Source organism: Falco cherrug, chromosome 3 (assembly GCF_023634085.1).
Source record: "Falco cherrug isolate bFalChe1 chromosome 3, bFalChe1.pri, whole genome shotgun sequence".
NCBI classification, from domain to species: Eukaryota; Metazoa; Chordata; class Aves; order Falconiformes; family Falconidae; genus Falco; species Falco cherrug.
In genome coordinates this window covers 102,099,294-102,124,336 of record NC_073699.1, presented here as the reverse complement: position 1 = coordinate 102,124,336, position 25,043 = coordinate 102,099,294, and the positions used below count along the sequence as shown (strand labels likewise).

At 43.1% G+C, this 25,043-nt stretch overlaps 2 protein-coding genes across 3 annotated transcripts in view; one reads left to right on the top strand and one right to left on the bottom strand.

Moving 5' to 3' along the window:
* Nucleotides 1-11,387, top strand: part of KIAA0319 (KIAA0319 ortholog) — a 59,364-nt gene extending 47,977 nt beyond the window's left edge. The window contains exons 17-21 of one of the 2 annotated variants that reach the window (XM_055706277.1): nucleotides 889-1,031; nucleotides 2,392-2,514; nucleotides 3,930-4,020; nucleotides 5,596-5,684; nucleotides 6,565-11,387. In XM_055706277.1, coding sequence (XP_055562252.1) covers nucleotides 889-1,031; nucleotides 2,392-2,514; nucleotides 3,930-4,020; nucleotides 5,596-5,684; nucleotides 6,565-6,743 — 625 coding nt within the window. In that variant the 3' untranslated portion in view covers nucleotides 6,744-11,387. Of the gene's footprint in view, nucleotides 1-888; nucleotides 1,032-2,391; nucleotides 2,515-3,929; nucleotides 4,021-5,592; nucleotides 5,685-6,564 lie in introns of both variants that reach the window. The other variant, XM_055706275.1, reaches the window with a different exon arrangement.
* A 2,116-nt stretch (nucleotides 11,388-13,503) lies between these two features.
* ALDH5A1 (aldehyde dehydrogenase 5 family member A1) lies at nucleotides 13,504-24,341 on the bottom strand. The gene is made up of 10 exons (XM_055706278.1): nucleotides 24,017-24,341; nucleotides 23,838-23,921; nucleotides 22,212-22,382; nucleotides 21,802-21,918; nucleotides 21,223-21,366; nucleotides 20,199-20,342; nucleotides 18,767-18,925; nucleotides 17,231-17,400; nucleotides 16,408-16,466; nucleotides 13,504-16,253 (listed from the first exon to the last, which is right to left on the bottom strand). The coding sequence occupies exons 1-10, from the start codon at nucleotides 24,314-24,316 to the stop codon at nucleotides 16,048-16,050; spliced, it is 1,554 nt and encodes a 517-aa protein (XP_055562253.1). The 5' UTR covers nucleotides 24,317-24,341; the 3' UTR covers nucleotides 13,504-16,047.
* Nucleotides 24,342-25,043: the final 702 nt, after the last annotated feature.

Below are 25,043 nucleotides of genomic sequence, written 5' to 3'. Positions count from 1 at the left end.
ACTTCCTGTCTAAAGTTTTGATACTCTTAATTATTTTATAAACATATTCCCATATAACCAGTGACGAAAATCCATTAATTGCAGAAAAAAACCTACACAGTGGGTACTCCTAAGTGTGTTATCTTACTCTGAAGTAGAAATACCCCCTCTACTTGATGTAGGGGGCTAGAGGTGGCTGTGCGTACCCAGAGAAGCTTCTCAGCATGATTGGTAGAACCTGTTGACACAAGTTATCTTTAAATTGCTTCTTGTTAACTATTTGGTAATTTAAAACCTATTTTGGTGTCTATTTAGCTCTTGGGGAATTTCTTAAAATTTAAAACCAAAGAGTTTGGAAAATCTGGCATTTATAGCTATGATATTTTTGATCGCAGCTTCCAATTACTGCTTTTCAGATAAAGATGTTCCCTGAAATGTTTGATACAGGATGAGATCGACACCATCTTAGTGAAGGGGTGGGAGGAGGGCTGCTGCATGAAGTTCTCTGGCTCCCTTGCTTCCAAGCTTTTCCGCGCCTCAAATTCAGGGTTTTTTTAAGTTCCTCAAACTGCATTGGAGTGCTTTCTGACAGGTTATAGATGAGAGTGGGGAAAGCAAATGTGTACGTATGGCTCTTAGAGCAAGACTCAGGAAGACCGAAGAGGGAATTACATTTGCTCTTGTCCTCACCTTCTCTGAAACTGAGAAGCCAGAGAACTGCTGGTCCTGCCAGCTCAGGGTGAAGTCCATGGCGTTTGGATGGAGTTGACTGATCCATGGACAGAGTTCCCTAATCATTATCAGTGGTGATACTTACTTCCCAGAAACAAACAGAACGAAAGGCTGTATACTGCATGCCTGACAAAAGTGCTCTGACAGTAGTCGTGACCTTAGCTGTTCTTTCTGCAGCACCGCGGTTGTGTTCTACGTGCAGAACGGGCATCCTTCCAAGGTGATCGAGGCATCGGATGTCTCACGAACTCTGCACATGCAGCTTTTGAAAGAAAAGGCTGACTTTCTGCTTTTTAAAGTCCTGAGGGTTGACACTGCTGGTATGTTTTGGATCGTGCTTGATCATCTTGGATCTTTGTAGGTATTTGGCTAACACAGCACCTAGAAACAGTGCATGAAGGCCTTCTGTCTGCCATCTGGTGCCTGGCCTTGGATGTAGCTTTCTGAAAGACGACACTGAAGCCAATACTTAAAATGCTTGTTCATTTGTGGTTCTCTGGCGCCAGTTACTTCTGTTCTTTTGAAAGGCAAAATCTGTAACAGAGGTTAAAAGCACACCTTAATCTGGTCTGCATCAGGAGGGCCTAGGGAATGAGGGTGAAGATATCCCACTCATTGCATCTTTTGTTGGAAGATGAGCGAAACTTAATGCAGCCGTAATATAGAATATTTCCTGTCTCTGGTTCATTCAGGCCTTTTAGCGTTCAGTAATGGGCTTGTAACGTAACTTGTTCTTGTCTGTCTGTATGGGGCAAAATGGTTGGGCAACCACTGTTATAACTTAGTCTAATATGTAGACAGGCTGCTGGGGTTTTTTATAAAGACCCTTTTATTTTCCACAAAAAGGTGCATGAACTTCTAAGCTTATTCTAAACCACTAATAATTTGAATCCTTTGTGATACCCATATATTATAGATATAACTTCTCCATAATTTAAAATCAGGACATAATGATCCAAATACAAAGTGAGTGAGCTCTAGTAATAAAATAGTCATTGATTCTATAGTAAATTCTGTCTTTATTTACCTGTTGAAAAGGACTGCTGTTCTGTTGTAAATGTACTTGGATTACTGAAATGCATAGGGTCACTTGAAAATATGCATTAACGTTTTTCTCAACATGGCAAATCTGCTACCCTTAAGTTTTAAGGGGCATAACTTTTTATTTTAATCTGATAAGACATATTGATCTAGCAATAGTTACTACTGTAAGCATATGAGTTATGTAAATGTTCTGGCCTCAGATGCTGTAATTCTGTTTTGAAATACTGACATACACTCTAGTTTATTGGTATGATGTTTGGCTTCTGGTACCTGAGAACGCTGATATTCTTCAGTTCTCAGGTACTTCAGAAGTTCTTACAAATGCCATAAAGAAAGGAGCCAGGTCTGAATTCCATCACTTAAACTCATCTTCATTTCTGTTTAGAATAAACTGTTCTTGACTTGAATACAACTTTGATGTTGTATGCATAAGATACATTCTTATCGTTCTTTTCACAGCCAGGGTCTGTTGAACTATAAATTTATTTAAAATGTAACCGCAAAGGAAAGGGAGATTTAAAATGTATCAGGATGTTATGAGCTAGATGCTTTACCACCAATCTAATCTCACAGCAAGAGGATGTGTGACAAGTTGCCCATTTACACAACTGACCCTATGTTTGGTTTTGTTCTTAGCCTGTCTTTTAAAGTGCTCTGGGCACGGACACTGTGACCCCATAACAAAGCGCTGCATTTGCTACCAGCTATGGATGGAAAATGTGATCCATCGTTACCTAAATGATGGAGAGAGTAATTGTGGTGAGTTTGGGTGTTGTGGGATGTATTTCAGGAATAACTCATCTTGTGAGACTGTTGATTATTTGCTGTCAGAATGGGGAGTACTTGGGAGGTAGATGCTGAGGGAAGACTCAAACTGTCTCTTTGTTTTCCAGCCCAGCAGTATCTATAGAAAGATATTCAAATAACATCTTGAAATGATATCTTGATAGTGATAGCCTGTATTTAAAATATTTTTATATGTTAAAATCTAAAAAGTGTTGCTATTTGAGGAGGAAAAAAAAAGCATGAAAACTTTGTCATGTGGGAGAGATCTTGCAACAGTTTGGGGCCGGTTAGAAGGATTGCTGAATAGCCTGGGCATTGTGAAGCTGCTGAGTAGTGTTCATCTGACAGTTGCAAAGCTGAAAAATAGGCAACAATTTAGATTCTTTGAGTAGGTGATTGATGCTTTTGTGCCAGAAATGTGATCTGAGCTAAGGAAGGAAAACACCGGCGTTCTGGACTAACCAGTATAGTCATGTTTAAAATGTCAGCTTTTTATCATGATTAATTTTGCTGTTTCTTTCCATTTGCCTGTTGCATCCAGGAAATGCAATTTAGTTTCATCAGCTTAATCACGTTTATATTTTGTAGCACACCTAACATATCAGCTAAAACTATTTCAGATGTTTAATAGTTTTATTTTAACTAAATTGGTCTTCTGCTTAAGCTGGAATAAAGCTCAGCTTGTAGTACTCTGCAGGCTTGGAGACATTTGCTGAGCAATGCACTAGTCTTCAAGTAAATCTATAGACATTTATAAGGAGCTTGCTACAAGCCATTAGAGGATCATGTGTCTGTGTCTTAGTGAGGAAAGACTAATTGACCAACTAAAATGGCACAATAGGTTTTAAGCCTGAGGCTGGGATCTCCCGCAGCCCTGCCCTAATGCTGTGTTGTTCCGTAGCATAATAGTAACACTGAAATAGTGACTATTCACATGTTGGAGTTCACATCATTGCACATCTCTGTATCCTTCTCATGTTGTCCTGGATTTACAAATGTAAGCATGCAGGTAGAAGGGTGTATCTCTAACCCACCGTTCTCTTAAAGTACTGCTAAAATGCCAGAGCCAGAGTATACCTGTGTTTATTTCAGTTAGAGAATAACTGAGGTGGTAGCGATGCCCTCTTGATTTTCAGTTCCCACATAGGCTTCAGGTATCTTGGGGAATGGTAAAATGTATTGGAGTGGAAGAAAATTTTCCGATGTGCACTTCCACTCTGGAAGCTTAAGAATTATTAGGGATTTTTCTGAGAATATGAAGGTGCCAAGTTTTCCTAAACCCCTGTTGCCACTCCCCATTCCTCAGGATTGGTTCTTTTAATAAAGTTGCATTAGAAATTATCTTATTCATACCACTTTACAAAGCACTGATGTTTTTCTTTTTTCAGAGTGGAGTATACTCTATGTGACTGTATCTGTTTTCATTTTGATTGTGGTCATGATAGGGCTTGCCTGGTTCTGCATCTGCTGCTGCAAAAGGTACATGATTTCTGTCTCTTTTTGATGGGGTACACACAAAAACTGCACAGAACTGCAACATTTTAGTCCAGTCCTTAGTACTATACCACTGAACTCTTTACAGACGTTTGAGGAGCTTCCTGTAGCTATTTCTGTATAGACACACTTTCACTGAAAAAAAAAGGAGTATCCATTTGTGGCGCTGTGATCTTCTGCATTTTGAACACCAAAAAGCTGATATTGGAGTATCTTTCATATTAAGAGATAATTTATGTAAAAATGCTGAGAATACACTGCAGATCTTCATGTCTCCCCCTGAGTCCTCCAGGTACTCTATGCTAAGAAAAAATAGGCATGTCTTGAAGGTTGCTTGTGTAGGAATGTTGGGAAGGGAGCTGCTCCCGACCTGGTGTCTCCCTTGGACGGGAAGGGTGGGCAGGTGGGCTGCATCTGGCTGACAGGCAAGGAGAGGAGTCCAGTGGTCTCAGTCACACAGACTTCTTACTTCCTCTTCCCTTAAACAGTTTTGCCAACTACTGTAAGTCATTTCCCTCTCTGCCCCGCCACCCCTTCCAGTCTTTCCTAGTGAGCCAGCAAGAAATTCTCTTTTAACTGACAAGCCCCTGCAACTTCTGTCAGTAGAGCAAGTGTTCTTGCTGCTGCTCAGAAAGCTCAGCAAATAAATAGCTTGTTCAGGTGTTAGCAAAAATGAAATGCTGTCAAAATATTTCCAGGTTTTCGACTTTTTCTAGGGTGTCTTCGCAGTATATAAAGGATGCGGTTTGAAATGCATGGGAGTTGATACTGATTTCCTTATTGTGATTGAAGGAACAGTGTTGTTAGTGGAAAGGTTTAAATAAAAGTGTGTCCCCACTTCACCCCCACAGCTGTGGGGTGGAGCCTCACAGGCTTGTGTGGATTTGATGAGAAAGGGATAGTTTATTGAGTTTCTGTCCTTTGTCCTTATGTGGCTTGTGCCAGTGAGCGAGAGCTTATTGATAGAGATACACGTAAAAAAAGAGGGACATGCTGCACAGGACAGAATGGGAGGAGATGCCCTTTGCCTTGTGGAACCTACAGGGAAAATACATGCTGTAGTCCAAGATTTGGCTGGGGTTTTGGGGGTTTTAAAGGCTTTGAGTTATATATGCGGGAGCCCGTCTCTGTTTTTGTCTGGTCTTCTCTATCAGCATCACCAGACAAGCACCACTTAAATGCTCTTCAGTTAAAAATATAAAAATTGGGACTAACCAATTCTTACAGAAATTTTATTTGGAAACGAATGAATATATGTCTACCTTGTGTCTAGTTACTATGTTGAAATTGAACAAACTGAACCCATCTGGCCTAGGAAAACAAGTCACTTTCTTGCTTTTTTGCATTTTGGAAATCAGAGAAAAATTTAAGTTATACCCTCTGGTCAAGATTGCACAGCTGCTTCATACAGGTATAAACTGGAACAGCTCTTTTTGAGTGGAGGTGCAGAAGTACAATGAGGTTCTGTGTATTGGGCTATGTAGCTATGTGTATGAAAAGGGAGAGGGAGCAGGTTTATGTGAGAACTGAATGTCTTTGTGGTAACTTTCTTTTTAGCAGGAAGAGGACTAAGATAAGAAAGAAAACAAAATACACCATCCTAGATAATATAGATGAGCAGGAGAGAATGGAGCTACGACCCAAATACGGTAAGTGTTTCAGCTAGGAGCTCACCCACCAAGCTTACAGTCAGTGTGTTTGGGTTGACACCCGCAGCTGGGAGGAGCTCAGAAGCTGGCTTAGAAGTTTGGGAATGGCAGGCACAAGTATAAACAACGAAAGGGTTGGAGGAGAATCTCTTCCTTTCTTTCATGAGGCCTTGCGCTTAGCCACTGCTCTGACCTTCTTTGTTAGTCTTAATTTAGACCATCTAATTGTCCCACACGCTTTCTCCATGTAACCCCTCCTCTCCTGCACCCACTTCTATGTGGAGCTGGTTTTGTTGCTATGCAGCAATTCCCTCCTGGCCTGTAAGTGCCCTGTTAAAGGGCTGTAAACTTCAGCAGCAACCCTCTCATTTACACTTTATTTAATTTACCTGGGTTTCAGTTTTTAGCAGGGGAAATACTGGAATCCAGGGAAATAAAATCATCCTGAGAAACTGCTGCCCTAGAAAGACAGACATCACATTTCTGTAGCAACCATGACCTTTCATTGCCGTTCATGTTAATCAGATAGTTGAGTGGACAGACTAATTTCCAAATTCAGTCTATTAGAAGTCTACTAGCTATGTGCTAAGATCATCTGATTGTTTCAAATTGAAACACACACATTCACATTTCGGAGCCCCAAAGTGATGGGCCTTCAGTGAACTCACAAGAGTATCTGCCCAACTGTACATGGTACCTCCTAGGCCAGGTTTTGTATCGATGGTGGTGGTGGCGCACACTATTGTGCTGGATTGCAGAGAATGTTTTCATTTACCTTTCATACCACAGCAGAGGAGAGGATGGTTAGTTGTTACTAATAAGTGAAACCTTTCAAATGAGCTTGTTTTGCCTTTTTTTTTTTTTTTTTTTTTATTGTCAGGTATAAAACACAGAAGTACAGAACACAACTCCAGTCTGATGGTCTCTGAATCAGAGTTTGACAGTGATCAGGACACTATCTTCAGCAGAGCAAAGATTGAAAGAGAGAATCCTAAAACTCTCATGAATGGATCCATCAGAAATGGAGTTTCCTTCAACTACAGCTCCAAAGACAGATAACTGAATGAGGGTAAAAGCACAGAACACACTCGTCCAACACATCTGAAACATGTTGGCCCACCTCTGTTTTTCCAGAACCGAAAGCTTCCTAAAATACCAACTAATTGCAGATGAAAGGGTAGATTTCTAGCACAGTTAGGGGAAGGAAGAAGGAAAGATTAGATGGTCAGCTAACTCCTCTTATCACTGTTATAGGAACAAGGAAAAGCACGTCTTATTTCTTGCATGTTCCATGCTGAGTGTTTGTCTGAACTTCAGAAGGCCTCTTTTCCTGTATCGCTGCTACAAAACTAGCCAGGGCAGTTACACTACTAAGAGTAGTAACTAAGATGCATACAGATTCGTGTCCTGTGCTCCTCCCTCTCTCTGTCAGAGAAGCAATGTGATTATGATGCTGGCCTAAAGCAGCAAAAGCCAATATAAGTAAATTCCCCTGCAACTATGGAGAGCAATATGTGACCACAGGTTCCGTCTTCATTTTCAGTTTAGGTTGGGAACACAGAGAGCACTTCTGTGCATTGTATTTATCTCTGACTGTGCTTTGTGACCTCCTTTTCTAGGGTAGTGCTCATCAGATGGGAATGTCTTTGTTTCAAAGAAAGTTTACAATTAGCAGTTGCATTTAATCATCTGTACTGTGATACATCTGTGTCCTGTAGGATGCAGCGTTCCCTGTATTTACGTAGAAAGGATGGTGCTTGCAGGGAAGTCCAGCCTTAGGTTGCTTCTGTGATGGTGAAGGTGTTTTGGTTCTCTGGAGTCTGCCACATCCAGCCAGGAAATGGCAGCAGAAAGGCAGGAAGGACTCAGTGAGATGTGCCTCCAGAAGAATTTTGAGCACCCTTCAAACAACGTTTTGCTGAGGGAGCACTTCTGAAGAGCTCTGGAACTTTTGAGACTGAACCCTCAGCTGAGATGGGTTTTCATTGTCAGCTTCACTGCTCAATTACAGAATGTGCCAGGTGTTTGTGTGGTGAACTGATTGTGGCAAAATATGCTATGTGGAGCCGGAGGTTCAACACCTACCTCCATTGTCATGAGAACTGGTGCTGAGGAAGGTTTTAGCTTGAACATTAGATTGTTTTACTCTTTCTTCTTGCTATTCAGTGACTAGAGAGATCCCTTGCAGTGTTCAGGAAGGGTAGATGTGTTGGAGTTCTGATGTTCTTGTTCGCAATCTGGATAATTTCTTCACAGCATGCTTGTTAGGCTTTAAAGCCATGCCACCAATACTTTTCTTGAAATCCCAAACTGAAATCCTGACTTTTATATGTAAAACTCATTTGTGGGGGCATCTGTGTCAGTAGTACTATCTGGCCACGATGTCGGTCTTTCCTGGGGTTGCTTTACTGACTTGCAGGAGTCGTGAACTGAGCTGGAGGAATCGTGTGTTCTGATGGAGAAAACATGCCTCTGGACAGGTAGTTTTGTTGGGTTTAAATATAAACCTTTTTGGGTTTTAGATCTGGTGGTGGAGAATCCATTAACAGAAGGGTGGAGCAGTATAGAAATCAGGGGGAGGAGATGGGAAGGGTCAGTGAGGGGACTGACCTCCATCGCAAGGAATGATTTGATGGAGAATTTGGGGGCTTTCTCTATCCTTTCATAGAAGTCTGCCACAACAGAGTAGTTGGGTTGAACACTGGGCAAAATTCAGAATAACTGTCTGGGTTGGAAGGAATTGGTAGTCAAAAGTTGCAGCAACATGGCATGCTCCTAACTGCTTTCATACTTTTGGTTCTCAAATGCAGCCAGCAACAGTCCCTGAGGCTGCACTGAGGAACACTTATCCTGTGCCCAGCCCTGCATTTCTCTGGAGAGCTGTGTGAGCTGTGTGGCCACAGGAGTCATAGTGGTGGGAGAGGCTGTGAAGACCCAGAAAGGGCTAATGCAAGTGTTTTCCACGTTTTCCCCATGCCCACCAGCAAGATGCAGTATAAATGGTATGATTTGTGTTCTTCAGAAGCCAAGTTTTAACTCATTGTGTGTGGAGGTTGTAGACTATTGAAACAAGTTACTTTATCTCACCCTCTCCTTTCTTGAGTGTGTGTATATATTTATTTTTAAATAACTTGGTCAGTAAAAGTAAGGTCAGCTTGTATCAAACGCCTTTCAATTTCTGCTCCAGATGCATTAACATCATAACACAATGTTCACTTTAAAACATTCCTGAAGAAAGTTAAGGCCCACTCAAAATACTAATTTGTTTTTCCTTTTTAAATTAAATTGTTAGGCTTAATCCATTCTGCACAAATACCAAAAATGTTGTAGCAGGAATTATGCTTTAGGAAACATGCATTTTTAAGCAAACAAAGAACGTTGCATTAGGAACCACAACTTTGTATTGGCCACAGTGCCATTAATGCTTCTGCTAAATACTGTATCCAGTGTGCCTTCATCTATAAACTTAGCTTAATTCATACCTTTGTTGTTGTTGTTAAAAACAAACTTAAAGAATGATTCTCTTGTAAAACAACTACAGGAATCATAAACCTGCTTTCCTCAAAGCTGCAGAGTTCCCAGAGCTATTCCCCCCTCCCACACAAACATATGCTGTGGGTTCAGATCTTTGTTGGATCAGTGGTAAGTTCGTGTGCCATGAGAACATAAGCATGATCTGGCTAAGTATTTCTGACTTGAACAAATAAGAAACATTTGACCAATTCTCAATGTATAAGTTCCTAGCGAGTGGAAGTTGCTTATTAAATTGTTCCCTAGATGATGGTTTGATATCTTTGTTGCTAATGGTATTTTAGGTATGTTTTGAAAGTTGAATATAGTTTACATTTGTGATCTGCTTCTAATTCTACTAGTTTGATCCTTCCACCTCCTTGGAAGGAGAACTCATTCCTCTTACATAAAATCAGGCTTGCTCTTAATATGAAACTTGCACAGAAGTTGAAACTAATAGTTTCTGGCTCTGTGAATTTGTGATACTGTGTGTGTGTCACATGACCAAGCATTTTTATCAGCACTTTAGGAGATACTGTAGCAAGCCTTGTATCTTGATTCAGTATAATCTCTAGAACTGTTGCTTTCTTGCAGAATGTCAGGTCATACCTGGACTGAAAGGGTCAGAGGGCTAGCTGTTAAGGTGCAAACACAACGGTAGATTCTGATGCTAGCCTTCTGGTTTGGGTTATGGTGCGATTGAAGAAGGTTCTCAGTCCTCACATGTACTTCCACATGCCTTTTTCCTTCACATACAGAAGGTGTGCTGGCAGCTTCTTTGTGAAATAAGGATGAGGATATTCCCAACAGTCTTGTCTGCACTGAAAAGCAGAGGAAACCAGATACAACTTGTCATGTATGGCTCAAAGTTCACTGAAAATAAAGAATAAATTCAGTGTGGCACTGCTAAGATACTGCCTGTCTTTGAAGGCAGACAGTGTGCTGATAAGTAAGGAGTATATTTTGGAAAAAAAATTCCTTAGCATTACTTCCAGCAGTGTTAAACAGGTTCAGTACTTAACACAGTGGATATGGAGCATGAAACTGCCATGCTGCGAACAGGTTCTTGGCTTGTGTTTTTAATTTTCTTAACCGAAATGCTACTGCAGTATGAAACAGAATTTACCTTGGCAAATCTGCTGAGATGCACATCCAGATTCTCTGTCCTGTGGTTCAGCTTTTCATATTAACTGAGTAAATTGCTGAGAAATTCAAGCAAAATGTGAACAGTCTAATTGTAGAGGTTTGTTTATTTGGGGAGGAGAAAAAAGGTTATTCTTGTTTCATGTGTAAGAGTACATTTTCAACTGTGTCCTTTTAGGTAAACAGTCTTAGCAGTCTGTGATGCATCAGGTACAGGTACTGTTCAAGCATCTGGTTTTGTGCTGTCAGGCTGTGTTTGCTTGTATGATGCTAATTTTCCTTGCTTGGTCTTTAGTGGGCAAACAGAAGTGCGCACACATGCCAAGGAGCTTGACAGAAAGAGAGTCAATGCGTGCGTGCGTTCTCTATGCTGAATTTAAATGTTCCTTAGACAGTTACGATGATCTTGAAATCATCAAGTTCTTGGGCAAATTTCCTATTCCTGTTTTAAGCCTCAAGTGAAACTAGTTTCGCCCCTCAATATAATGATAATGGGCAGTAGTCAGCTGGACCTTTGGGATGGTGGTAATAAGATGACAGCTACCTTAGTCTTTGTGAGCCATTTATGTGACGTTTGAGAGACTTTTAAACATTCCTCTAGAAGAAGGGAAATGCGATAGAGGTGAATTAGTTTCCTAATACCAGCTATTGCTTATCATTGATCCCTAACTAGAATACTAGTCCCATACTTCTGCAGCCAAGGAGAACCTATTTTACATCCCTTTTGGTCCTGAACTCCCCAAGGCAAGGGAGGGAACCTTAAAGCTTAGAAATAAAATGTAAAAAAGGGGGCAGAAAAGGCAAATCATTTTCTCTTGCACAGGCTACAAATCAGCTGCAGATGAGCCACACATCAGGCGCTTGTCTCTGTATGGAAACGCTTCTCCCTGTGGGTGGATGGGTGAGCAATTACAGAATTTATATTAGGAATCTGTTTCTAGAAAATGTTATTTATTGCAAATGATAATGTATTGTAACTGGAACCATTTCTGAGCCAAAATTACTACATTTATGTAACTACTAATAAAGTTTTGTCTTTCCTTCTTGGAACTTGTCAGGTACTCTTTTAGACATGGTATTCTGTATTGGATGCAACACTCAGGTCAGCCCAGCAGAGGTAAGTTGTGTACCATCGCTCCTATCTGTACTCAAACATAGCAGCAGTGCACGATCTGATCCCTTCCCTTCCAACTGACAAAAGCAAAGAGGTGCTGCGATGGAGACGGGACGCAGCTTGATGCAAGCAAATGTCAATTTATTGTATAGAAACACAGGTATATATACTTTCAGAAGTCGTGCATTTTAAACAGATTGGTTCTTTTGAGCTAAGCATTGCATACTAGGCAATCCCTGATTGGTGGTTAACTACCATCAATCAACAGCAAGGTGTTACCTTTCCTTGGAGCCACCCTTGGTGCCATCTGTCCCCGCTCCCCTGTGCTCTCTCAGCATGACTCATCATGTTAATTGTTGTGTCTATACAAGCTCCAGCGCGCTCCCCTCAGCTGATTGCCACGCATGGTCCTAGTTTCCAGCCCGCTCCTGCAACGCATCAGGCAGCAGTAAGGGTATTTGGATGCACGGTGCCACACTTCACAGGGTACCTCCTCCCGTCACGCTCTGCCCCTGCTGGGGAATCATGGCTGCTGAGAGCTGGTGGGATAGTGTCCTCTGCTGAGGGATGGAGCCTGCCCGACCGTTCCTGCACTGTGATGGTGGTGACAGCAGCAGCCTCCCCCTGCGCTGTCAGGAACCTGCTGCAGTGATTCCTGACGCCTCCAGCCAGCAGGGTCAAGTAGCTTCAGCATTCGCTGATACAGTGAATTAAACCACCAACTTCTTGTGTCTTGGAAGGTCATAGGCAGAGAGTTTTGACATTGAAAACACTTTACACAAGTGTTAAATTTGAACTTGGAGCTTCTGAGCACCATATTTAAACCTCCTCCTTTAGGTAGCTCAATCATTCCCTCAGCTGTGGGGCTGGGACCAAGGGCATGACCGGTTACACTTCTGGCTCTGCCAGTTTCACCAAGACAGTTACTTCGATGCCAAGTCAAAGCATGGAGCTGCTTTTACTTAAAGGATGCCCCGTTGATTTAGAACAGTAAAAACTATTTTAGTCTGTGCAAACTATTTAAACTGCTATTGGCTTTCATAAGTAAGTCACAAAACATACAGGTAATCAGAAAAACGTGTCTAAAATCTTAAAATGTGTCTGAAACCACCAGTGTCTGGGAAATAGGCTGCAGAACACTGGCCTGCTTAAACATGTCTTTGACCTTGGTGACAAGAGGTAACTAGATGCAGTCTGCCAGCTACTGTGAACAAAATTAAGTACTAGGTAGTGGTTGGGCTTGACATACTTCTCAGTAAGCCTGACTGTCTGTCCTCACTGGTATTGGATCAATGTTAGCAGCATCAAAAGCCTCCCTCACCCATCCTGAGCACCCAGGGTAGCCTTGCCAGCTTAGCGTACCCATGGACAAGTGTTACTAGAGTGACTTGCAAAAAAAAAAAAAGCTTGTGCACTGTGGTTGGAGGTAACTTCTGCCTGTTAAAGCTAAAAATGCCAGTACCTAGTAGAACAGGTAAACATAGTTTCTCAAGAGTTTATTGCACAGAGAGGACAGGCAGTGGGGGATCAAACAACAGCTCTTTAAAGGGTAATACTGGAAAACAAAATGGAAATTGGCCATGACTAAGTCAGGATGGAAACTGAAGACGGTTTCTGAAGCTTCAAAACTGTATTAACTAAAAGAAAATAAAAAAGCTTCCAAAAATCTGTTTTAAATCTTAAGTAAAATCTGCAGTAAAGAATTATGTCAGTAATCATATCCTGAAAGCAGGGAAAGCCACTCTAATCCACAAAGCCTAGATCGTGTGGTAGAATGTTTGGTTCAGATAAAAGACTTGCACACAAAATGACTGATGGTGTGTTGGTATGTCACAGTAGTCTCATTGATTTGATGTAGGTGCAAGGGACCGTAATTGGGGTAACCAAAATCTTACACCTCATGAACATGTGGATGCAAAGAAGTGTCGTCTTTCCCGTGTTAAAGCTGGGTTAAAAATATACTCTGTGCAAATCTGAGACTGAACTTAATGTGGCTGCTGTCAGATTGTCGAGTCCACTTTTAATAAGGTAATAAACCACATAATCCAGTGCTTTCACAGAAGTTATTTATTAAATGAAAACATTTTTCCTATCACAGTTTTAACAGCCAGAAATTGCTAAACTATCACAGGTGTAATCAACATAACTGAGGTGTGAGAATTCCAGTGTATCTTTTGTTGAAGAATCACAGCTTTTGTCATGAAGACAACTTTAAGATTATTCTGTGCTTAACTGAAGTAGACCTTACTGACACAAGGATACTATGCTGGACTCCAACCACAATCCAATCTAGACAAAGATATTTTTAAAGTTTATTACATATGTTATCTTCAGTTATGGTTTGTGCTTCTTACCAGGCATAGTAAAAGGTATCATTTGCTAGAAAAAAAGTAAACATTTACTCATTAATTTTAACAGTGCTATTATGGGAAAGACATCAAGTTTTTAAATGTACCAATGCATCAGATCAATAACTTTGCAATGAATAGAGCATGGGTTAAAGAATTTATCCTCCAGCTGCACCGTGCCAACAAGTACACCCACATTCAAGACTGCACTGTCATACAGCAGTGTGCCTGCATCACTGCGCTCTGGTACCCAGGCACCAAGTTATGGCCGCCGCCTTCCTAGTTACTTTTCGAGTGATGGACAAACATGTAGTGGCAGCCAGGGCTGGCAAACAGCTGCCTCTTCCACACCACCGTATTCCCCAAATTCAGGCAGCCTTGTGCGCTCAATAGCATAAGCTTAGAAGTTGGCTGTTAAGATAAGTTTCTTGCAACTAGTGTATAAATTGGCCATCCTTTTTCTGTTCTTGACAAGCACATAATGCTGCAACTGATAACAGTATTAAGTCCTTGCTATCTTAAATGTGCATCTTTGGTGCGCTGGAAATTACTGGAAGGGCAGCAAGCATCCTATAACCACCCTTCGGTTGGCATCATGTGCACACACGCTCCACTGCCAGATAATGTGCTCCAGACCCACCTGGTCTCAAGTGTTACACAAATAGAACCATAAAAAATAGTTAGAAATAATAAGTAGCAATCAATGCTACCTTATGTGCGCTTTAAAAAACCCCATGAAACTCAGTTCTGACTCGCTTTTCTTCCCCCATGCCCCCCCCAGGTCTTTTGCTACCCGGTACCTCTTTTCCTGACTGGATAAAATACCTTAAAATATCCCATTTCACAGGGTACATTCATTACTGTATAGGAAGAAGAGCTCTGTTGCCTCCTTCTATTTATTTTTAATAATTAATGGGTAAAGCCCCACCAAGTAAAGTTAACCAACGCAAATGAAATTTATTCCCCTTAGCTTCTGTAGTGCTGACTTATTTGCCAAATTAACATTGCATGGTTTTTGAAGTGCTGCTTTTGACTGCCATTAAAACAGCATTGCTTTTGTATTAAAGAAGCTTTATGTCATCTTTTGAAGGTGATAAAATAGTGAGGCGATGTGTAGAAGTCTCACCTCTTATCACTTCTATTTAAATCTTTATTAGGTCACAAGTTTGCCAAGTTTAAAGGCTTTTAAACATTCCTCCCTAATGGACATTCACCTGTGTAACCACAAATCCAATTCAAGGCACAAAGCCCATGGAATGTAACCATCTCTCTGCTCGTGTTCTTTGGAGGTGGCGAGTCACGTTCCTTTGGACACTGAACAACATTTGCATCAGCGACTGTACTTCTCCCAAAGGAAAGCCAAGTTGTTTTCATGAAAGGGAGCTTATCTGTATCGTCCTGTCACCGTCTGCGCTTCCTTCATACAACTTTTACAGCATCCCCTTACAATTCTGCAAGTTATTCTTGCAAGTAAGCATCCCATCTGCCTCCTCCCACTCACTAAGCCAGCAAGTCCTCGTCCTGGACTGTCCTGTTTCCAGGATGCTGGGGCTCACAAACCATCAAACAAGGGCTGTTTGATGTTTAATTCCAGGTGTGCAAGCTGTTAGGCACAAACTACAGCTGAGCAGGTGGCAGCTCTACAGCCAGCATTAATGTGCGCTGAAAAAGCTGTCAGTTTGCCTGAGTGGATACCGAGCTGTAGCTAAAAGCAATTCCTTAGCTTTCATAAGCATCAGATTCTCCCAAAATTAAAAAAGAAAAGAAAAAGACACTCCTGCTTCTAAAAGAGACTCACATAACCACATTAGAAAAGGTGAGTATTTACACAAAATTCTAAAGGGGACACTGCCGTCCCCCAAAGCGTTCCACATCCACACTGAAACATTACAGGCAGTAGAAAATAGGGGTCTGATTTCCCCTTGCCATAGATTATGATCTGTTTTCATTACGCACAAGTCTCCAAGTCCTCCCAGTTACACAGAGGTAATCCGAGAATAATAAATGTGCATTCTTCCCTACTCCTTACTAAAAATGATGGACATTGTGATCACATTGCTGAAAAAACATACAAAGAACGTGTAAAAACACAGCAGCACATAATACTGTAAATAGCTCTACACATACAGAACAGGGTTGCTTAGTTTTAAAGGCAGAAGTTGCATTCATACTTATTTCTGGTTCAAGAAGCTTATTAAAACTACAGCACTCTTTTCCAAGCTGTTGGGATTGTGCTTTTTGAAGATTTTTATAAGCCTCCAAAGCAGACATATTTTATTTCTAAGTATTCATCAATGCCGTATTTTGAACCTTCTCGCCCTAAGCCAGACTCCTTTACGCCACCAAAAGGACTCTCCACTGCTGAGATTATGCCTTCATTAACACCAACCATTCCAACTTCCAGCTGTTCTGCAACTCTCCAGATCTGGGCTGGATCTTGGGAGTAGAAATATCCTGCCGTGCAGACACAGACATAACAGGAATGAAATTAAAATCAGGAAGAACAGTTGCAGAAGACTGTAAAAAACAGACTTACTGACATTAAGAATCATCACCCCATAACGCTCATAAACCCACAGAAATACATTTATCTGACAGAGAGACATACCTGCTAAACCCACATTAGCTGCGTTCGCTATAGCAATAGCTTCTGCTTCAGTCTCAAATCTGTCAATATAAAGAGAAAAAAAAAAAAAAATGAGGCCTGCGGTTCATCTACCGTCTTGCTGACTTACAAACAAGCAGCAGCCTTACCAGAAATAAGAAAGTCAAGATGCAGGCTTTTCCCAAAAGTGTATTTTAAACATCTAATGTAATTTTCACTTTGAAGCAATGGAGGAGTTCCTACCACTTCTTCTTAATTTAAACTGCGGTTAAGTCGTTCAGATTGCCTGTCTCCTCCCTAGATACTGGTAGCAAAAACATTTACTTCACATGGGTCACCCCACCAATTTCCCCAATTACACAAGCACTCTCAGCTAAGAGGTAACTGTATTTCTTCTATCCCATCCAGCTGCTCTGGATGGAGGCAGGGAAGGTTTTATGGAGAAAAGAGAGCTCTAAGTTACCCTTCATTAGAAAAACTTTGGACTAGCAAATCACAGGACAAACTGCAAAGTCCTGCCTCCTACTTCATAGCACTGATCATGAAGCTGATGAAAATTTTGTTGTTCTCTACCCTTGCTTAACTGCTAATACAATTTAAAATAAAATTTTCAAAAAGCTGCAGAGATGCTAAAATTGGGTCAGAAGAGAAACAAGCCACATAACCAAAGTAAGTCTTCACATGTGTAACCTAGTCTTATTACAAGACTTGTGTGATCCTACAAAAGCATCTTTTGGGAAACTGTCATTCAAATCTTATTTATTCAAAATAATCTTTCATTGGTTTTTTAATTGTGATTTTTAATCTGGAAAATGACTAATCTTACTTGATAACCGGTGCTAAAGGGCCAAATGTCTCCTCTTGGGTACAAAGCATTTTTGTTGTAACATTACTAAGTAATGTTGGCTCAAAGAAATTCTTCCCCAAGCTGTGTCGTTTCCCTCCAGTCACAACAGATGCTCCTTGAGAAACTGCATCATTTATGTGTCTCTCTACCTGAGGTAGGCAAAACAAAAATCAGAAACGCAGCATTTAGGAATGAACAATAGTGTATTTTCCACTGACAAAATTATTAATACTCTTCAGTATTAAATAGAAGATTTTTAGGAGGTTTATACTTTGTAGAACACCATTTTCAGTATTATTTAAAATTTCCCTTGGATTTTTATTTCTCTCAGTTTGACAATTTCAGAGGGATAAATTACAAGTATGGCCCCAGTCTCATGGATATTAAAGATTCAGCTTCTCTGTCGAAATGAAAAGGTTACATCTATTACGAGAACAAAAAAAAAGTCTTTGCAGGACTAAGTACACCTGGTATCAGTGATCAAGCATTATGAAAACAGATTTACATATCTGTCATTTAAAGAAAAACAGACAGCTTTCAAGATGGTACTGGCAAGAACATTTTCTACCCCCTACACCTACAATTCATCCAAAGATGAGAAAGTAATGAGAAGACTGAAGTAGCAGTCGCCACCTAGAATACTGTCCTTTGAAATTACAGAAAGGCAGGTAGTGACTATATACGTGTGTATATACAAGTCCTTGCTTATTTAGATGTATATCATACACACACACACTATACTTCTGTGATGCACAAAGGGAAGGCAGGAAGTAAAGACCTAAAGTACAGAGTATCCTCTGTCTCCCAAGTAACTCGGAATATTTCCATATTCTATTATTTGATAAGCAGAAAGATTCTGGCAGCGTTCGAGTGTAACGGGATTAAAACCAAGCCTGCGTATAACTGAGCCATAGTATCTTAGAAAGTATGAACCACATAATTTAATAATCTTTAATCTTAAGGAAAAGTAAAATATTACAGAAAATGTGACTTACTGTGATTTTACAAAAAAATAATTTCCTGAAGTCATGAGTCACCCACAACAGAAGACCCAAACCATGCACGTTAATGTTTCAAGTCATTACAACATCCAGAGTTCTAGTATTTTTAACTTCAATTTATTATTTGGCTTAGCTTTTTCCAAAACAGAGGCACTGTTCTTCCAAGTAAGTTGTCATTCACATTGCTTCAGAGCTGCAGGATCACCACACAACTCTCACAGTATATCCAATTTCAGTAAAGATTCCTGAGAACAGTTAGGAATAATCGGGAGGAATCTGTTTCTCCTAAAGCAGGAATCTCTTCTTCTCTTAATGGAAACAGGAATGATACATTAACTGGCTGCATCTGTTCGTCTGTCTGTGCACATGGACTTGGAGGAGGGAACATGCTTCCAGCCACACTGCAAATACATTCTATATTGCACTTTTTTACATGCTTGTTTTGTTAAATCTAGTTACTTTATAGCTCACAAAAAGAAAATTAAGATACCAAAAATGAAATATTTATTTATACCTTCTCCACTGCTTTTTCATTAATTAGTGGCCCTTGGGTAGTTTTTGCATCAAATCCACTTCCAACGTGTAGTTCTCTCTCTATAGCTTCTGCAAACTTTTCCACAAATTGGTCATGAATTCCCTTTTGTACTAGGAAACGGTTTGTGCAAACACAGGTCTGAAAACAAACACAAAAAGGAAAAACAAACAGTGGTTTATATTCTATTTAATCTATCCATTAATCAATTCTGGCCGCCAAGCCACAGTATCAGGTTACTACAGTGACCTGTCCTCTGCCTCCGATATATGGATCAACCAAGGTCCAGAAGCTGCAAGAAACGCCTTCTAATTAGACTGCAGAACGCTGGGCTGAGCAGCAGAACCTCAGATCACGCTTGGTGGTGTGGGGTCTTTTTTTCTAACTCCTTCATTAATTGAGTTTGAGTTTCCTTTCTTCCTGGAATTTGTCTTTAAGTGCTTTCAGTAGCCTACTTACTTGTGCTACCCCTTTGCTCTCACTGTGTCCTATTTTGATGGCTACAGTCTCTCACAAAGAACAGCTGCTTTATCTTTCTATGTAGCAGCAGAGGCACCTTTTACATTAGACCTTGTCCAATCTGTGACTGGTCACTCAGTGGTCCTTGTCCACATTCCATTGTTTTGTTTCTTTTCTTTCTCCCCAAGATCAGTCTTATTTTTAATTCTTGTGTTATTCAAGCAACGTTTTTCCAACCAAATGACCTCCCAATCCCACCAAAACCTTGCTGCTTCTCCAAAGCTGGAGTTCGTCAGCTCATGTGTAGGGCTAATACCTACAAGGCTGGACCAGTCTCCGCACAGCCCTACTCAGCTGTTCTGGAAAGTGATGCTCTTAAAAAGTTTTTTACTCCAAGTAAAATAAATTTGAAGCAATGTACAATTGAATCCTGTCTATCACTTTTTTAAGCTACTCAATGTGGAAAAATCTAGCCACGAGTGTCTTAACAGATTTCGATCCCCTTAACTCCTGCTGGGTGTTAAGGAAAGACTTGGATCAAACACACAGTCTTACAGATAGAAACATTTAACCATGAGCCTTGAAGCCATGATTTTAAGAAAGAGCTAGGCACATGTTACAAAATATAATCCTGAGGACTCAGGCAGGATGGTGTCTTTTCAGAGCTGTAGTTCTCCAATGAATGTAATGCTACTAAAGCGTATGACTGGTGAACATCTCCCTTCTCACGGATATTACTGACTGCCACTATGTTGTGAAAGCACACAGGATGTTACAGTGGTGTTACGCAGACTCGCTGACAACTCGCTCGAGCGCCCAGAGCCATGCATGACTCCAGCATCTTTCTCTTCTCAATGAAATGTTCTATGCTTTCCTTTAACATAAAATAACTTGTTTACAGCTTAAACTACAGCAATTCGCTTTGCAGAATCAAGGACAAAAAGGTTACTCTTACCTGCCCCGAGTTTCTATACTTGGAAGCAAGGGCTCCTGCAACAGCATGCTCCACGTTGGCGCTGTCAAACACTATAAAAGGAGCGTGTCCTCCAAGCTCCATGGAAACTCGCTTCACAGTGCCAGCTGCGTGTTTCAGCAGTATCTGCAGGCAACAGAGGAGACAGAGGAGTCTGTACCTCTACCACATGTAAAGTGTGGAACCACAGATGGAAAGCAGTGAAAAACTAACTCTGGCAGGGAATTAATCTGCATCTTCTCTATAATGCTGGACCATCTGCCTTCTCATACAAAACAAGGACTAATTTCATTCAGTAAAATCTTTACAGATCAAATTCTGGTCAAGAAATAACAAAGAGAAGGATTTTCATCAATTTCAGGTCAGGTCAGGCTTTTATACACTAATATTGTCACTCTTGTTTGCTCGTTCTTTTCATTTTTTGGTAATAAAAATCTTGACTATTCTTAGAAAATTCTTCCACGATACGACAGAACTTGGGATCAAGATTTGCCTTGATACCAAGAGTTCTTCATTCTGCATACAGCTATCCCATAGAATTCTATAATCTTCTTGTCACTCTGCTGTTTTACTGATTTCATTTGAGATGGTGACAAGATTGCTTATTGACTAAGGTTGACAGGAGAGATTCAAGGGCCTCACTTCTCTAATACTTTCTCTCAACTGCAGAAGCCGTTCCTGAATAGCACCTTTGAACTCAACTGCAGTGTTCTTATCAGTATGTTGTCATGCTATGATATGGAACAAGAGCATCTCTACAGAACTGTTCACATTATAATTTAATAAAGGGCAGTTATCCGAAGCTGCACACAGGCATCCTTCTGTGAAGTACTGATACTAAAGTAAACAGACAGTATCTCAAGCACACAATTATTTGGACAATCTGACAATCTGTGTACAGCAGCCAGAAAAGAAGAAGGCTCTGTATAAAGGCACAAACTTTGCCCCTACCTTTCCAGTATAACCACAGTAATAATCTTCAAGGATATTCTGTGCCCTTATGTACCTTTCCTGTTGCTGTAGAGCCAGTAAAAGATATTTTGGCTACCAATGGGTCAGTGCACAGAACCTCCCCTACAACCGGTGTCTGTTCTCTGGAACAAGGAACAACATTATACACTCCCGCTGGAATTCCAGCCTGGTTTGCAAGCTGCGACAAAAGAAACAGAGAATTTGCATTATCAGTGCATTTAGTATGAGGAATAGTCACTTAACATTTGTTTGTTTTGAAGAAGTCAGTCTGTAAGTCAGTGGAAGCCCAAAGTGCACAGCACAACTAGTAACAGATGCCATGGTGTCAAAAGAGCGGTTTCACTCTGGTTTAAGGCTGGCTGTCATTCAAAGTAACCAAGGGAAAAAGATAAAGATGTTTTGAGTAGCTAAACGGCCAGGTCCTCCTTGAGGCTCTAGGCCATGTCAGAGGCAACTTTCAGAGATTCTTACTAAATTAAAACCTGCAGCTCAAGTCAGCCAGTTTGCCCTTTCTTCATGTATGAAGCTGGCCGGAGTTATCTTCAAAGCCCACCAGACTCCCCACTTACAGCTGCAGCTCACTGCTAAGGTACACCTCCGCACAAAAGCTCACCTCCCCAAGAGCTAATGCTGATAAAGGTGTGTCCTCTGCAGGTTTCACCACCACCGTACAGCCAGCTGCCAGAGCTGCACCAACCTTCCGGGTAATCATAGCGCTGGGGAAATTCCACTGGATGAAAGAAAAAAGTACAATCAAACTGGAGAAAAGTTTGCCTCCCGTTCTTGCAGAAGTAGCTGATGTTTTCTGTGATTATGCGCTAACTTAAACAGACCTGCATCGCGTGCTTTGTCTAACTAAACATTACAGAGAAGCACTGCCAACCCAGGAAGAAGTGAGTAGAAGGCACAAAAGAAGCTTCACAAGGGTGTTCACCAGAGCTGGAGGAGACATAAGGCCACAGCCCCACACTGCGGGCTGAGCCAAAAACCCTCGCATGACTTGAAAAACTCAGCTATGCTTACTGGGGTTATAATGGCTGCCACTCCTACTGGCTGCTTCAGCACCAGGATTCTTCTGTCTTTCGCAGATGCTGGAATGACATCACCATAAACCCGGCGAGCTTCCTCCGCAAACCATTCCAGAAACGAGGCAGAATACAGGATTTCACCCTGTGCTTCTTTCAGAGGCTTCCCCTTTGATTAGATCAGATTGAAGACACACTGTAAGCAGCAGACCAAAGCAATAAAACCAAATTCAAGTAATTTCGGAGTTTCTGTTCTTTTCAGAGTATGTTATAATACCTCCAACACGTACACTGTGATCTCCAAAAAAGATTATGTGATCACATCAGCAGTAGCTGCGCAGCTCAAATCCACCAGCATTGTATGTTCAACATTTTGCATGTTGGTTCATACCTGCCTTGTGACAAGGAGCTAGACTAGCAAACACAGCACGTGTCTCTGCAGTTAGCTGCTACTACCATTCTGAAGAAGATGCAACTCATGGCGAAAGAGTTCCAAGTTTATGCCAGGGACATTTGTTTTGGGGAAGTATTACTTTGGACTACCTCCAGGTCTGATGCCACAGACTGAATGACCATTAGCAGCTGGGACACCACAGAGGAGCTGCTGAAGTATCTTCCAGCATGGTTTCATCTAAAATGATACCAGTCTGCAAGCTCCCAGTTTGCTCTGTGATGCAAACCAAAGCGCACCGAGTGAGTCCAACTTGCTTTAATAGCACTGCAATTTTTTCCCCCGAGTTAATGAAACTGATAAAACACAAGTATTTCTGCTGTGAAGACCCATCTGGGTCGCCAAAACTGTCACCAATATTGGGAATAAGAAAGCTCCTTAACGCCAATGTAGCATTAAGCAGCCGGCAATCCTTTACTGCAGTGCTGGATGCACAGGGGATTGCTCCACCTAACGTGCGTGCCACATTTAGGCAAGGTTATATAGACCATACGTATGTTTATGCATTAGACCTGTCGGAAGAGCCATACATATTCATTCATTTCCCAGAAATAGGTGGTATTGTGTTAATTAGGTGTCATGCATGCTCCTTACATGCATTTTAGTCTTCTGGGGGTCTCAAAGAAACAGTGAACCCTCTAGTTACAGCTGTCGGGGACCGAACCTCCATTTGCTTTCCCCATACAGACTTATCTTGACCACGGCTGAACTTCTTTTGCCAAATCTGGTTTCAGATCTGGCTTCGCAAGAAGACTGTTTTAGTGTTTTCTTGGAATTATTGATTAACCTTCCCTTAATGACACAACGTCACACAACGAACGTTTGATGGTAATTATCTAGAGTAATTCTACCGAAGCAAAGCACAGGCGCACCAAGGCCGCAGAGCACAACACGGGCCCATTCCTGCTGGCCGGTGGGTCCCACCATCGCCGCAGTCAGTGTCCTGCGTGTGTCCGAGGGAGGCACCCGAGGTGTCACCCGCCGACCCAAGGGCGCGACGCCAGTGCACAACGTGTCCCCTGGGCTCGGCTTTTTTAAGTGATGAAGGAGGGAAGGTACTGTGGCTAGGGTGACGGGCACGCAGGGTGTTCTGGTGCTGCCGGCTTGGGGTTATCTCGGTGCCGGCAGCCCTGTCAGGCTGGGCTGGCGGGGCCACCCCACCGCCGCACTCACGTTCTCCGCCGTTATGATCCGCGCCAGCTCCTCCCGGCTCTCCACCACCAGCTCGTACCACCGCCGCAGCAGCCGGCTCCTCTCCTGGGGACAGAGAAGGCTGCCGTGGCCGCTGCCCGCGCCTCCCGGCCCGCCCGCCCCGGCGGGACCCCCCTCCGCCACCTTCCGCGGCCGCTCACCTTGGCGGGGAGGCGGCCCCAGGCGGCGCCGGCCCGGTGCGCGGCCCGCACGGCCTCCCGCGCCTCGGCCGCCCCGCAGTCGGTCACCCTGCACAGCTCCGCGCCGCTGGCCGGGTCCCGCACCGGGAAGGCGCCGGCAGCCTCCACCCAGCGGCCGCCCACCAGCCCGCCCCGGCGCACCAGGCCGGCGGGGAGCGCCCAGCTGCCGCCCCGCGCCGGGGCCGGGGCCGGGGCCGGCGGGGGGACGAGGAGCAGGCGGCGGCGGGCGGCGGCAGCCCGCCCCGGCAGCAGGCCCGCCATGGCCGCGCAGCGCTGACAGGCGGCGGCGCCGCGGCCCAGCCCGCCCCGGAGGCGGAGCTCGGAGGGGCCGGGGCACGGCGGCGAGGCGGGGGCGCCGGGGCTGCCCCGCGGAGGGGGGCGGGGGGTTCCGCGTCCCGGCGCCCCGTGTGCCGGCGGCTGGGGTGCTGGTGGCTGCGCTGCAGCGGTACCGGCCCGCGGGGGGCTGTGGTCGCGCTGGGGCCGTGGCCCTTGCCTTGGTCCCCTGGGTCCCGTGGCGGCAGTGGCCAGTGCCCCGTGGGGGCCGGTGGCCCTCGCCTCCGTCTGCTGGGTCCTATAATGGCTGTGGTTGATCGTCTGCCCTGAGGGCTACTGGCCCTCACCTCCGCCTGCTGGGTCCTGTGGTGGCCATGGTCGGTCTCTGCTGAGGGGGCTGGTGGCCCTCACCTCTGTCTGCTGGGTACCATAATGGCTGCGGTCAGCCTCTGCCACGAGGGCTAGTGGCCCCTGCCTCTCTCTGCTGGGTCCCGTGGTGGCCATGGTTGGTCTCTGTCATGGCCCTCACCTCCATCTGCTGGGTCCCATGGTGGCCATGGTCAGCCTCTGCCATGAGGGCTAGTGGCCCTCACCTCCATCTGCTGGGTCCCGTGGTGGCCATGGTTGGTCTCTGTCATGGCCCTCACCTCCATCTGCTGGGTCCCGTGGTGGCCATGGTCAGCCTCTGCCATGAGGGCTAGTGGCCCTCACCTCC

What these genes read in the sequence shown, in the direction of transcription:
- ALDH5A1 (XM_055706278.1), bottom strand. Translation starts at nt 24,316, where the DNA reads ATGGCGGGCCTGCTGCCGGGGCGGGCTGCCGCCGCCCGCCGCCGCCTG. An exon ending in GGATCATAACGGCGGAGAAC is followed by an intron (nt 22,383 to 23,837) that starts GTGAGTGCGGCG and finishes ATCTAATCAAAG; the next exon opens with GGGAAGCCTCTGAAAGAAGC. An exon ending in CCTTTAGCACCGGTTATCAA is followed by an intron (nt 16,467 to 17,230) that starts GTAAGATTAGTC and finishes TTATATTGACAG; the next exon opens with ATTTGAGACTGAAGCAGAAG.